This window comes from Dermacentor silvarum, unplaced genomic scaffold (assembly GCF_013339745.2).
Source record: "Dermacentor silvarum isolate Dsil-2018 unplaced genomic scaffold, BIME_Dsil_1.4 Seq300, whole genome shotgun sequence".
NCBI lineage: Eukaryota > Metazoa > Arthropoda > Arachnida > Ixodida > Ixodidae > Dermacentor > Dermacentor silvarum.
In genome coordinates this window covers 36,095-51,236 of record NW_023606013.1, presented here as the reverse complement: position 1 = coordinate 51,236, position 15,142 = coordinate 36,095, and the positions used below count along the sequence as shown (strand labels likewise).

The window sequence follows — 15,142 nt, the reverse complement described above, 5'->3', positions numbered from 1 at the left end:
GACGGCAGTTTACGGCAGACGTTTTGAAGAACTACTACGTCTTGTTGGATCTGATTACCGGCATTCGACCCCTTACCATCCGCAAACAAACCGACTCACTGAGCGCACAAATCGTACGCTGACCAACATGCTTTCCATGTATGTCTCCACCGATCACAAAAACTGGGATTCAATCTTGCCATTTGTTACGTACGCTTACAATACTGCCAAGCACGAAGTCCCGGCTACGCGCCTTTCTTTCTTCTCTATGCTCGCAACCCCCAAAGCTTTATCGACACCATCCTTCCCTGGTCCCCATGAAGACTATTCATTAGGCCAGACTTTATGCCGTGCCGAAGAAGCGCGTCGACTGGCCCCCCTCAGGACTCTCTCCTCTCAAGATCGTGCCAGACCCGTTATGAAGCTCGACATATGCTCGTCACATTTACTCCTGTGGACTTTGTTTGGCTTTGGACACCTGTGCGGAAAAAAGGGGCTGTGCATGAAATTTCTGTCACGACGCACCGGCCCATACGTCATACTGAAACGACTGAGTGACGTGACCTACGTCCATCGCGAGAGCGACTTCGCACAACTGGCGCTCGCGTAACACGCAAGTCGTGCGCGTCGCCCGACTCAAACTGTACCACCATCAGGCTATAACTCGCTCAGAGAACTTCGTCTGCCCCCGGAGATATGGTACACTGCTGTGTAACTCGCTCGGCGAGCTTCGTCTGCCCCCGGAGAAATTGTCACGCTGCCCCGCAGCCGAAGGAAGAGGAAGTAGAAGTGTGCGCGGGGAGCTGGCCGCTGCCTGTTGGGCTTGGATGACCGTCCTGTCCCTTGTGCTACGCTAACCATCCATCATTCTTGTAAATAATCCATCCCATCCGTTACAATAGTATTTATTGCATGTGCGTGCGCTGGATTTTATCTTTACCACGCAAATGTTTCTTTTTTTGTTTATGATTGTTTGAAGGACCTGGAAAACCAAGCATTTTATCACTTTGTATGTAATATCACCCATGAAGAAATATTTCCTAAATCGTTAGATTATTTCTCAACCTAGCCAGATATTGTCAACAGGTTGGTTGATAAGTTATCAGTTCAAAAAAGAAAAAACGCGGGCAGCTTGCACTAGTGGTGCAAGGCTGGAATAAACAGTGGGGCTGGTAATCGACCTAGCTTCTTCCAGGTTTTACTAGGCTAGGCTAAGTTTTGCTAGGAAATGCCAAGTGCTGCTGGGCACGGTATTCCGAATCGGCTCGCCGCCGACACCCAGATTCTCGCTTGGCCGCGAGACTCACTTCAAGATGAGCTGCTGCTTCTTCGGGTGTCCGGACCTTCTTTGGTCGTCCCATGTCAAGGCTACATGACTCACCACAAAGTCAACGAGAGTTCTGCCGCCGTCGCGGCAGCCCCGAGCTTTATCTCCCTGGTGACGTCACGGCCAAGCTGCGCCTCCACATTTGCCGGGGCGTGGCTGATCGAAACCTGCCGAGCCGCCGCCAGAGGCGCTGGCTGCAGTCACGGACACCGCGCGCGTTCGGCGCGAACGCGGGGAAACGTGGATGGCGTCGGCAGCAGCTTTGCGCGTTGCCTCGTTGATGCTGCTATAATTTCTCTCCCTCTCGCTCGCCTTCCTCTGCCTGGCCTTGCGCGGGCAGCGCGCATGCTCTCCTTCCCTCTCCTTAACGTCCCATGTCAAGGCAACATGTGCACGGCACGGAGAGAGGCGATGCACACGCCGCTCCGCAATGTGGTTGCTAGGCAACGCAGGTGACTCATCGCTCAGCGATGTTTTTTCGGTCGACAAGCACAGCACAGTTTTACGGATAGCTTAAACAGCTTCGCTGTTAAAAAGGGCAGCAAAGGAATACAGGATATTGAAAACTCATACTCATCTGGGAACACTGGTCACATCCGCCATCCTGTCTCGGACGCAGTGGCGAGGCCAGCTGTATAATGTGAGGCTCGGTGATCGTTGCCATACGGATATTAAGGACTCTAAAATGCAAACGATCGCCTTCATTTATAAGCGATTAACGAACAGTGAATTTCACTATCTTCACGGATCAACGAAGCCAAGTCAGTGAGTTCTTGCAGGCTTGGATATTCCTTCGGAGGGCATTAATAGGGAGCGACTGCTCTGAAAGGAAACGTACGCAGATCCTCTTCCGGCGGCGACGTGCTCTTCGTGCAAGGTATCTGGCGAAATGGCTGAATTGCTCTCCATTTTTTGCAACAAGCCTATAAACTACCTTTCATTTCATTTTATCACCTTAAAGACCACCCCACTGAAGGGGTATCACATAAGGGGTGGGTATACATAAAAAAATTGAAAGCCATATTTTATTACAATGCAAGGCAATTTGTTACGGTGTTAAAAATGTTGACGGACAGGTTGTGACTGTGATTGCATTAGAAAGGCCATTCCAGTCTGTTGCTGCACGAAAAGAGAATGAAGACGAAAAAGTGACGGTGCGCGTACGCGGGCGCGCAACTTGTTGCTGGTGACCGGTGCGACTGGAGATGCGTGCCGGGGGGAGAATATATGGTGGCTTGCCGAGCGAGCTGTAAAAAAAACTTGTGAAAAAGACAAAGACTAGCAATGCGGCGACGAGATGCAAGCAATTATAAACCGGATTCTGTTTTCAGTGCCGATGTGCTGATTTCGTAGAGTACTTAGAATGAATAAATCGTGCAGCTCGATTTTGAAGCGATTCAAGTTGATTGATGAGATGTACTTGATGCGGGTTCCAAATGGGGGATGCGTTTTCTAGTTTCGTCCTGACGAGAGACTGATAAGCCAGTGATTTTTTCTTTTTGAGGGACGTGGCGCAAATGGCGTTTTAAAAAACCGAGCGTTTTGTTAGCAGATGAAAGGATGTTCGCAATGTGCGTTGCCCAGGTAAAATCACTACAAAGGGTTACTCGGAGATATTTCTAGGAAGGAAGTAGTTCAAGGTAGGCGCCAGCAATTTGGTACGTGAAAACAAGTGGATTTTACGGCGATGGAAGGATACAGTTTTACATTCATTAGGGTTTAGTTCCATTAGCCAAATATTGCACCATTCTTGCACACTTCCCAGGTCGTTCTGGAGAGACGTGTTATCGGAAACGCTGTTAATATTACGACAATTTACGCAATCATCTGCAAACATACGGATTTTAGAAGATACATGCATTGGTAAGTCATTAATGTAAATTATAAATAGAAGTGGACCAAGGACGGACCCTTGAGGGACGCCTGAGGTTACGGGATAGAATTAGATATTTGATTGTTGACATAGACTGAATGTGAACGGTTACTTAAGAATTCTTTAATCCATGCTAAGATATCGGCATTAAGATCTAACGCGGCAAGTTTCAGTAGTAGACGCTCATGAGGAAGTTTGTCAAAAGCTTTTGCGAAATCTAGGAAGATGGCGTCAGTCTGGAAGTTTGAGTCAAGGTTAACATGTAGGTCGTGAACAAACATAGCTAGCTGCGTTTCGCAGGAAAAACCTTTCCTGAAGCCATGCTGCGCAGGGTGAAAAAAAAGGTTAGCATCAAGGAAGTCCATGATATGTGTGTAGATGATATGTTCAAGGATTTTGCAGGGTACACTGGTTAATGAGATGGGGCGATAATTTAATGGGGAGCGTTTGTTACCCGATTTGTGGACTGGAACGACCTTTCCATGTTTCCAGCCTGGAGGCAGCATGCCTGTTTAAATTGCCTGTGAAAATAGTACACAGAGATATGCTGCACAAATATGTTTAGTGTTTTCAGAAGTTTTGACGTAATGTTGTCCACACCGGCTGATGATGAAAGTTTGATCTTGTCTATTAGGGATGAAATGCCGGATGGGAAAAATGTAATTGGTGGCATGGTACATTCAAAGTTCGCTTCCATAATAGAAAATGACAGTTCAGTTTCTTGATTGAAAACTGATGCAAAGGCGGCGTTAAACACGTGGGCGCATTCCGCGTCGGTTAGGGCATCACCTGACTCATTGGATAAGGTAATTGTGCGCGTGTCCTGTGGATTTATGACTTGCCAGAATTTTTGGGGGTTGTTCTTAAGCATGTTCGGTACATCAGAATAAAAGAATGGGCGTTTAGCGTGACTTATGGCTTCCAAATAAGCAGTTTCCACGGTTTTATACTTATTCCATGCATCAGGGGTGTTATGGGACTTAGCTGCGCGGAAGAGACGTTTTTTCTTGTTTTCTAATCGTTTCAATGCTTTATTGAACCAGGGTTGTGCTGAATTAGATTTAATGTTATTTGGCCAATGTATTTGCCAACCAGATTTTGTAGTTTCTCTTTGAAAATCAGCCACTTTTCGCCTACGTTATGACAAAGACGGGCACTTTCAAAAGAGGGGTAAAATTGCGTCAGTTCATGATTAATTGCTTCGTAATTACCCTTATCATACAAAGGAATAGTGTTTTAACAGTCGGAGTGAAAACGGGCTTAATTACGAAGTCGACGTGAATGACTTTAGATGGTCACTGATTTCGGGAAGATACGCGATAGATGACACGCTCTCGGGATTACTTGTTAAGACAAAGTCTAGAATATTCTGGCAGTTACCGGTAACACGGGTTGGTTCTATGAGCATTTGGAATAAGTTAAAGTTGAGGCACACCTCGAGGAACTCGTTTAATTCCCTTGATGTAACCGCTGGTGCAGGCCGGCTTGACCAATCGATATCAGGAAAATTAAAGTATCCAAATAGAATTACATGGATGTTGGGGTGTTTGGTTGTTATTTTACTTAGGATGTTATTCAGTTTGAAAGACAAGTCTGGAGTACTATGAGGGCGTCTATAGAAAACGCCTAGCAGAACTGAATGAGGTGCGGCATGACATTTAAGCCATAGGATTTCAAGATCGGACACAATGTTTACAGATGTACAGGATATATTTTGGCTCACGGCGACAAGTACCCCTGCCCCCCTCGTGCCCCTGCGATTGTTTGAAACAATTGAAAATTTGGTAGCTCATTTTTGCTGGTCAAATTTGCTGTCCGTTACGTCTACTGTAAGCCAAGTTTTCGTTAATATTGGAATGTTACTGCAAGATGACGAGACCAGATTAGAAATAATGTCCCGTATTGGGATGAAGCTGCGTATGTTAGTAAAGATAGCGGAAAGCAACAAGTTTGATGGTGGGGTGGGCTGAGGGCGGGAAGGCACATGTTGATGACTGGGCAATTGCTACGATATTTCTTTAACAGATTCTGTGGAATGGTCAAACACGTATCGTCTGGTACCAATGTGCAATGTGTTGAACCGCCGAGAAAAGGGTGCGGATTTCGATTTGGCGCGAAAGCGATGAGGTGTTTCCGAGCAAATCTGATGGGCTGAGAGAAATCTTCACCGACGCTGAAATTGCTTCCGTTAAATTTTGGGCCATTAGAAAGGAGAGATTCTTTAGTTCTGAATTGTTTAAATTTTACGATGAGTGGCCGAGCACGGCCTTCTGTATGGCGTCCAAGGCGATGCGCACGTTCAGTGTGATTGGGATCAACGGCGAAGTTCAAGTGTTCATTGCAGTGGCGGATGATGATTTTTTCAGATTCTGCAAATGTTTCTTTCGAGTTAGGATTGGGAATATTATAAAATATTAGATTATTACGACGTGACCTGCTCTCGGCATCATCCATCTCTGTAGCAAGGCGAGCGATCTGGCCTGCCATTTGAGAGGCATCTGTTCTTATGGTATCTAGGTCGGTTCGTAGGGATGAAATTGCTTTATAATGCCCTTCTAAATCAGTCATGCGTTTACTTAGGTCCGATAAGACTTTGTCTGTTGTCAGTAGCTTGCTTTTTAGGTCTAGTACTTCGGCAATTAGTTTTGACTGGCCAGCAGCTAGCTTTCCTAACTCAGTCATTACGTCATCAATATCGGGAGGGCCCGGGTTCGTTTCAATATCACCCGACAAAAGCAACAATGACTGCATTGCATGAACACATCCGACAACAATTGTAGCGCAGCACCGTGGGCTTGGTAGCTGTATTAGAAATAGTTGCTAGATTTTTTCCCGAAAGAATGATACGTTCCACTAACCTGCATGGCCAAATGCAGCAGATTAGTGGTCTGCCTTGAAGTACAGCCACCAAGCCCACAGGGCGCGGGTGAAGACAGCGGCGGTTTCATAGCTGACGTGGGAGACGATGTTGCTCACGATGGAGCTTTCCATGGTGAATTCGGATCCAAAGAGGGTGGCGGTGGCGCTTCCTTGCTTGCTTGATCCTCATCCGTGGCGCTTACCCACTACGGGGGATTGGCCAAGAAGCCGGCGGCGCTATTGGACACGATGAATCGCTCGTGGCAGGAGCAGGCAAAGGGCTCGCGCTGGGCGTGCGGGACAGGTTGCTGGGATGGATGTGGCTTGGGGGAAGGCCAGAATTGCGGGCAAAAGAAGTCCGGTGATGAAACCATGTACCTGCATGGCGAGATGCAGCGGATTAGTGGTCTGCGCTGAAGCACAGCCACCAAGCCACAGGGCGCGGGGGAAGACAGGGGCGGTTTTATAGCTGACGTGGGACGATGTTGCTGACGATGGCACTTTCCATGGTGAATTCGGATCCAAAGAGTGTGGCGGCGGCGCTATTGGACACGATGAATCGGTCGTGGCCGGAGCAGGCAAAGGGCTCGCGCCGGGCGTGCTGGGACAGGTTGCTGGGATGGCTGTGGCTTGGGGGAAGGCCAGAATTGCGGGCAAAAGAAGTCCGGTGATGAAACCGTGTACCTGCATGGCGAGATGCAGCGGATTAGTGGTCTGCTCTGAAGCACAGCCACCAAGCCACCAAGACCTTGCATTGCAATACAGTGCCCCATATTTGTTTCGTCCGCAATAAAACGCGTCGCATGCGAAAATGAAAGCTCTGACTAGCGCTGTTCGTCGAAGCTGATAATTAGGCTCCGTGCACGCGACTCATGAGAAGTGTGGTTGCTTTGCTCACGTTTAATTAGATTCTATCTTCAAGTGTGTGAACTGTTTTTATCGCTTACTTTTCTGTTCCGTTGCAACTCCTTGCTAAAGCTGTATAACGTGTGGGCGGCGTAGTATGTTCACAGTCGCCGCGATGCGGCGCAAGAAGGTGCTCATTCGCGAATAGAAGGCGGCAGCTGCAGCGGGCGGAGTCTGGGCGTCGCCAGACCGAAACACACGCAAGGACGTCGGGTTGGCGAAAGGCCCGAGCAGCGCACCGATCCTTGGAAGTCACTCGAGCATCGTAGAGGCGTCGCTTGCAAAAGGTCAATTCGCTTGCGTTCTTCGACCGCCCCGTCGAAGAACGCAAAGCTATTAGTCCTGCTACGGCGAAGACTGAGAGCGCAATATTACGGATCAGCACGAAGGCGTTCATCCGGCGCGAATGTCCGACGGGAGATCATCGCCCGATAGGATCCACCGAATGCTATCGAATTACGTCTGTCTGATGTCCTTACTCCGTGTTCGGTAATTTTATGAGAGTGTTCTGAAGCAGACTTGTACACGCCACATGAAAAATGTTACCGATTACAATTACAATTACTTCATTCCAAAATGTAATTGATTGCAGTTACTAATTACGGCCCGACGAAGGTAACTGAGGAATTTCTCGAAAGAAATCGATTATTTTACGTTACTACTCCCTCTTAAACTCTTATTAACATTGCACAGATACAGAAAAGAGAACTAGCTGGCCTGGCACTCTTAGGTCGTCCTCTGCAGCTCTTCGCACATTGCTTATCTTCTCTGACAATTGCTTTTCAAAAATTTAATCGATCATCCTTTCTGGTTTTTGTTGTGAAGACACAAGCAGCGACACTAAAATCTCGCTTGATGCGCGCTCTGAAGGGGGTGGTGCTCTATGGTGTTATATGGTGTTATATGGTGGTATAGGGTGGTGTTCTCACCTATAATGATCTTGCTAATGTACACGGTTACTCAGCATCTCGGTCCCCTATGAAGCACAGCGTTTGATTTCCTAGTAATAGCGTCCAAAGTGGTCGCCGCTAATGAACACATAAAAGCACCGGCTCAATTCGCCGGCCAACATCTGCTGGAGCATTAAGATGACAAAACAAACACTCAGTTTGACTGTCTGAAAATCCAGGAGGCTGCTGTGTGGCACGATCTCGGGCGTTCTACTGCAGTTGCCGACGAATTTAGGTTCTCAAAGCTGCGTCGCCTCTTAAAGTTTGCCTCTTAAAGTACCTCGTTACATATAATTGGTTACTGAAAAAAATGAATTTCAGTGAGTGTTACCGAGCAAAAAGAAAGTAATTGTTAATAACAAAATTACCAAAAGTGTAATGGATTACAAGTAATTAATTACACGTAATTCGCCGCTTACACGTCTGTTGTTAACGTGTCTTACGCTACGCACGTGCATATATATGGAATGCCTATCATGGTAGCGTTTCTTTTCCGTTTTTTTTCTAGATTTATCGTTTTCATTAGGACCAGAGTGGTTGAATCTCTACGTTATGTGTAGGTGTCTAACATGGGGAGGGGTAGTGTAGATTTCTTAATATGTCTTGGAGTAGCCCACTCTAATGTCACCTATCTTCAAATTTGTCTACAGCTATAGAACAACAACAGCAAGACCGTATCGTGCATATATGGCTAAGAAAGTAATAAGGAACTAAGGCTCTGAGCGGTGGATTCTCGCGCATTCGGCATAGTACATTGACCGATTATTGGAATGTCAACACGTCTATCACAATTTTATTGTGATAGCAATTATATGGACACTCCAAGCGAATTTCTGCCATCGTCGTCACCGCCGTGAGGTTCTGTATGAAGTCCAACGGTGATAAAATCGTTGCCGCGCGCCATATGCTGTATACGCGAGTGAAAGCGCGCGAGGAACGCGTTTGCTCAGCCAGTGTTTTGACAGTGGTTGTCTTCGGTCATCGAGTGGCATCTATTCATATTTGCTTGTGCACGCTGACACCATGCTTGTTATTTCAGTTAGTAAGCGAATGTGTTCAAATTTATGCAGCCAATAAAACCACTATCCTTTCTCCGTATAGCTCTCTACTAGTAAATTTGCTATCGCAATTTATGCTTCGCCTTTCGGGCGAAAGTGCCACTTTTTGCAAACAGGTTTGGTTCTTTACAGGGCAAAGAAGACTTTATTACTACTCTTCGTGGGAATTTGAAGGCACCGACACGACGTCTTCGAGGCCGACTGTTCTTGTTACCGATCTGAAGCCTTGGGCGTACTATATGGCAAGCCTCGAGGGTTGCCTTGGAGAAAACTGTAGCGCTGCAGTGAACACGACATTCAGAACACCACCAGAATGTAAGCACGCATATCTTAAAACACACCTCAAGTGGAACTATATATGGCGAAAAAGCATACATCCGCAAATGTATTATGCATGCTGCATATTTATGCATGTGTGCTAAGAAATTTGTCTATGCAAAAGAAACTTCTGACAAATAATTTCGAAATAGCGTGTTCTACCCAGCTACAAAGCGTTGGCTTAAGGGCACGGACAAGAAAAGTTAAAGAGAAAACACTTGGTCAAAAAATTATATTATATAGGTTCATAAAACCGGAGGAAGGGAGGCCAGAGGGTAGCTTAGATGTCCAAATGTATTAATACGAGCGTGTGTGATAACGACAAGACAGCGACGGAGATGAAGCTGTCGTGACGTTGACTGTGACGGAATGGCAAAGGCGGATTGACGGTAATGGTCACGCCACCTGTGCGCATATCGCGTAGCCCCGCTCATCCAAGAAAACCGTGGAAAGCTCTATAAGAAAACTTTCGCTTAGAAAGATCGGGTGCACATTTTTGGAGTTATACATCAGCGTCGCTGTCTCACAGAAAAGCCACAGTGTCCTCCATGGCTTGACAAGCTGAGTATTTCGCCCAATGACCTAAACCAACTCTTTGAGGAAATGGCCAGTAGCACGAATCTGACAACAAAGATAGCATAATGCTAGTTCTTCCATGTCACTTAAACTATACGCGGCAAAAGCTGCAAGACGTACGAAGTACATTTTACACTGACAGTTGTCATAATAAACGCGGCATATCGTTTCGTACAAAAAAACAGCAGTAGGGGACACGTTCCTATAATGATGCCCGATCGTTTTTCATGAAAGGTATGTCTATGATTGTGAAAGAAAGCCGATCTGGTTATGTCACTGCTTCCTACACGCTGACTGTCATTGTGCGAACCACTTACCCAGTATCGCACCATTTGTTCGATGCCAGTTTATTGACTTTGATTTGTCGGAATGTGGCCAAAGGAGTTCAATGACATACAACCCTCATGGGCCTGTTTCCCTCCCGCTACCCTTCAGCTTATTTCACAGGAACTGACGACGGTGAACGCCACACAAGTACCGCCAAATGTAACTATATAAAACCGCGCTAATACAGCACGTACCCGACATGCTGGGGAAAGGGTGGCAAACAACTAACTTTGTAGTTTGCACAGAACAGAGTGTTCAATATTCTTTTATCTGTCTCTCGCCTTTTCACTCTTCAAAGACTTACCAGAGCCCACTGTCATCAGAGTCGTATCTACAAGTAACAGCTCGTTCGAACTCCTCTGGTGGTTCCCGACACGTGATATACGCCTCTACGACGGCTTCCGTGTGCGCTACTGTCCGACGAGCGCTGCCTCCTGTGTCCAGATTACACCAAGAAAGAAGAACTGACTGTGCGCGGGCTCGATTCTGGCATGACCTACAACATTGACGTGCGCGCACAGTTCATAAGTACGGACGGACGACTGCTGTTCGGGCGGGCTGCATCGGCGTCGGTGACCACGTGGAAAGAGCGTAAGTGCTACGTTCGCCTCTCTACCCAGACCGGTCAGTGTTTCTGTGTGACACCTGAGTAAACCTCTTCCCTAGGTTTACCCGAAGCGATAGCATCACCCCTGGCACCGAGTGCTCGTCGAGCCGCCAACTATCTATTGCTGGTGCGCTTTCATTCTCGTAATGATCACAACAAGAAATGGAGCGAGTCTTCTGCAGAGGACGCACAATCCCCTGCACCGGCCGCTCCTGGATATGGTGCAGGAGAACAGGAGATCTTATTTTAAAGCGACAGCGTTAAGGGCCCCATGTCGCAGAAAATCTGGCCTCGGTGACGGCGTCCGCGGCTGAAAAAAAATCATCCCGAACCATCCCGACCACGCAGGCCCTCCACGTGACACAGAGGCATTAGTGAACTAATTGGAGTTTTCAAAGTAAAATCCTTCAGGAAATCGTAAACTACGACTTAACCACAACCTACAGACAAGATAGCGTCGGATTGTAATTTTAATATACGAGAAACATAATTCTGTTACGAGGTTACTCCCACACAAACCCCTTTAACAGCATTTCTACCATTCCTAGAGTGGCGCACCCGGGTAGGTTCGTTCCACTATTAAAGGCGAAGCTTAAGCGTCCTCCATTTTTTTCCTTAATTAGGATCGTAGGTCATGACTTGCGCCAGTAAAACGAAAAAAAGAGAAAGAAGAAAGCAGTGAGTAATTAATGGTGCGCTTCGGGTTACACAAAACACTTTCACGAAGTCTAAGAGAGAGGTTCAGTATGTGCCATTAAGTAATCGTTAGACAGTGAATTTCCATACATAAGCCATAAATGCCCTTTTGGAAAAGCGAAGAGCATAAAAGAGCAGAGGCAGGGGCAGCCCAGTAAATGTTCATTTTACTTTTTTATAGCGGGAAGATATGCTTTTCACCTAGCTTTGAAGATGAGACACTGAATTGCAATTTCATACGCCGAACGAGAGACGAACAGTACAGAATCAGTGCATCCCACCAGCACTAGCCTAGTGTGCGTTCTCAAAAATATAGGTATAACGGTGAAGCTAGAGAATAAGCCCACCCGCCGTGGTTGCTCAGTGGCTATGGTGTTGGGCTGCTGAGGACGAGGTCGCGGGATCGAATCCCGGCCACGGCGGCCGCATTTCGATGGGGGCGAAATGCGAAAACACCCGTGTACTTAGATTTAGGTGCACGTTGAAGAACCCTAGGTGGTCCAAATTTCCGGAGTCCTCACTACGGCGTGTCTCATAATCAGAACTGGTTTTGGCACGTAAAACCCATAATTTATTTTAGAATAAGCCCGCGCAACGGGTGGAACGTGAAAAATTGCGCTGATCCAACGCACATATTGGTATCTATGTGAAGCCAAGCTTTCGTGAAAGGGTTCATCAAATGGTACACATTCGCCCGTTTCGTTCCTATGCCCGTGGCGTAAAGGAAACTGGCGCGCGCACAAGTGCTCTCGCACACGCGTGCTCCGCTATCTGACAACTCGTGTATAGCATGGTAAAAAAAATAGTTCTTCCGTTTTATGCGCCAAAACCACGCTATTAGTATGAAGCACGCCGTAGTGGGGGACTCCGGAATTATTCTACCACCTGGTGTTCGTGCACCTAATGCACGGTACACGGGCGTTTTTGCATTTCGCCCGCGTCGAAATGCGGCCGCCGCGACCGGGATTCAGTCCCGCGCCTTCGAGGTTAGCAGCGTAATGCCGTAGGCCCTACACCCACACGATGGGTCGTATATTGTTCCTGTGACGGTGACAAGAGCTTTATTTGGTCCAGAGAACCTGTGGCCCGGGGGAGCCGAAGGCTCCCTCAGGTCAAGTCGGTGGCTCCGCCCACGATGGCACCGGGAGGCGAAGGCCCGTTGCGATGCCGTGGGCCTTCTCGACCGCCGGAGCTGGATGGGATGCTTGTCGTTTCCGAGGGATTCCTCCCACCGTTCCTTGGTGGCAAGTGTAGAGTTTTCTAGGGCTCATGAACACGTGGCGATTATATCAAAGAGTTATAGTTGGCGTTGGCGCAAGCTTTGGCTGTTGCCGCTGCCCACCGAACGGATATACGCGCCATGACAAGTGGCGCGTTTAGCCTAGCCATGCCGAACACAGGCAGGACTCGAGCGGCCAGTCGTGCCTCGAGTGCCTCGAGTGACAAGTCGGGCGGCAATTTCGCCTGTATTCGCGGGCTCCTTTCACGTTCGGAAAAGCGCTTTTATGTGGCGCGTATTCAACAGAAACAGAAAGCTGCATCAATAGGCCAGGAACAGAAGTCGCAACAGAAAGCTGCATCGAAAGCTTTCATGTTGCGTTACAACTTTCTTATTGATACATTTATCTAATTATAACAATTGAGAAGTCGATTAATTAAGAGTAAATATCTAATTAGGCGGAATGCAAGAAATTATCTGGATATCTATAAGTGGCTGCAAACAACATTGCCTTGGTTCTGTCCAGCCACGTAGAATTTGCATATTTTAATGTTTGGCCCAAATTAAGTGAAATTCCCTATTTGGGTGCAGGCTCATTTACACAATGCCATGTCAAGACTCCGTAGGCATAATCACGGCCCACTGTACGCCTATTATGCGCCTTGCTCTATTTGGTCTTGTGCAGCCGAATGGCTACACTTCAATGTACCACGGAGGAACATCGGCTGGAGCGCCGAGTTCACTATCTCGCATAATGCCTATGACGCGGCGAAGAGCGCAGCCAAGGTGTATGTACGCATGGTAGCCAAGCTGCCATAGAAGCCCATACGTCCTACAATGGCGGCTTGTGGAGGCATGGCAGAACAATCTACATCTCGCGGGGTCTAACTTCTCGCTGAAAAAAAAATCACCGACCATTATGACACTTCTTAATGTGAAATTTGAGCCCAGCTTTCTACGTGTTTTCATTTCGCGATATATTGGCTGGCGCGGACAATCTATTTCGTGCGGCACGTTGCAATCGGGAGATCGCGAGAGGCAGCGCGCGGGTGACGCGTGGGGGCGATTCACAGCAGCCGCCGCACACAGAACTCCACTCATGCAGCGCTTTGTTTCTATTATATGGTATCGTTGAACTCGTTCGCCGCATGCCATCGGTGCCATGCCATGACGGCGCGCTACTTGATAGCATACCTGAGTAACTCAAGCAGGCTAGGTGACGATTTGTCCCGCCCCATTTCAAACGCTATACCAATAAATCATCATCATCAAACTCCTTCGCTGGTTCCCCTTACAGTGACACTTATTCCCAATAACATTCAGCGCCCCTGTGTCTTGCTCTACGAAGCCTTTGGACATAAGTGCGAATGCCTTATCCAGTGAGGCGGCATTCCTGTTATACCGTAAATTTACACTGCAAGGATTAACGAGACCCGTACCGCGGATATTTTTTTCCGGAACAAATGGGGTCTGCCGGTCGTTCTTTAGTCAAAATTGACTCTCTTCTGACGTACCTCTAACTAATATGATTTGAGCGTGCACGTCCAAGGCATCTTAGCTGCAATTTTTTTTAATTAATCAGGTGCGTTCGACGGACTTTCAGAAATACTACTGCGTCCGTTTAAAGAGTTCTATTCGCCGGGCGTACCTCTGACCAAACTAAAATAAAGCTCAAGTGACCATGATAGCATATGCATTAATTATTGACCGCAGAAAAATTCTGCTATGCAAATGTTTATAAACAAAAATGAGAAGGAATCATGCTCTAAGTTGTTGTTTTCCTACTGCCTTCTTGTTGTCTCCAATGGTGCCATTCAATTATTCTTCCAGACGGGTCTATAGTGATGGAAAAATAGATACACTTGAGAGAAAAAAAATTTTTGTAGGTAATTGCAAGATTTCTCATTAAGGTAAAAAAGAACAAAAGAAAGAGCTCGAATTTCAGAAAAAAAAGAAACTCAGAGCCTATATGTTTCCTAGGAGCCTAACTGCATGCTTTTAAAATAAGCTTAGAAATGTTTTCTGTAACGACTATTTTCTATGCCTCACACGCAGTCCCCGACCTAAATGTCACCTATGAGGCAAGAATTCAAGACGACGTTGGAACCTATTTGCTAGGCTGGGAGTGCGCCAACAGCAACGTCGACTACTTCGAGGTATGAGTCAGTGAGAGCTAGAAAGGAACATTTAAGATTCCTATTTAAGACAGTGAGTGAATACAAAGCCGTTGGCCATAATTTCAATCTACAATTGCGCGATGCCGAAGCCACATATAGGGTCATGATGGCGTCGGCTATTCTCTTATATGCCCTGATTGGAAATGTCTGAAGCGGATTGTCAGAAGCGGTTGACAGTGACAAGGCTTGTCTACGGTCGCTTGTAATGCAAAAGAATCTGCCACCAAACTCAGCGGTGGTATGTCCTCTTGCTGTACGGCGAAAAAGGTG

The 15,142-nt window shown here is 47.1% G+C and overlaps 1 protein-coding gene across 1 annotated transcript in view; it reads left to right on the top strand.

Moving 5' to 3' along the window:
* The window catches only part of LOC119434875 (uncharacterized), a gene marked incomplete at its 3' end in the record, with an annotated part of 71,065 nt that extends 56,214 nt beyond the window's left edge, over window positions 1-14,851 (top strand). Inside the window, 4 exon segments of the mRNA XM_037701919.2 lie at window positions 9,085-9,267; window positions 10,472-10,609; window positions 10,612-10,764; window positions 14,751-14,851. Of these exon segments, the coding sequence (XP_037557847.2) occupies window positions 9,085-9,267; window positions 10,472-10,609; window positions 10,612-10,764; window positions 14,751-14,851 (575 nt within the window).
* Window positions 14,852-15,142: the final 291 nt, after the last annotated feature.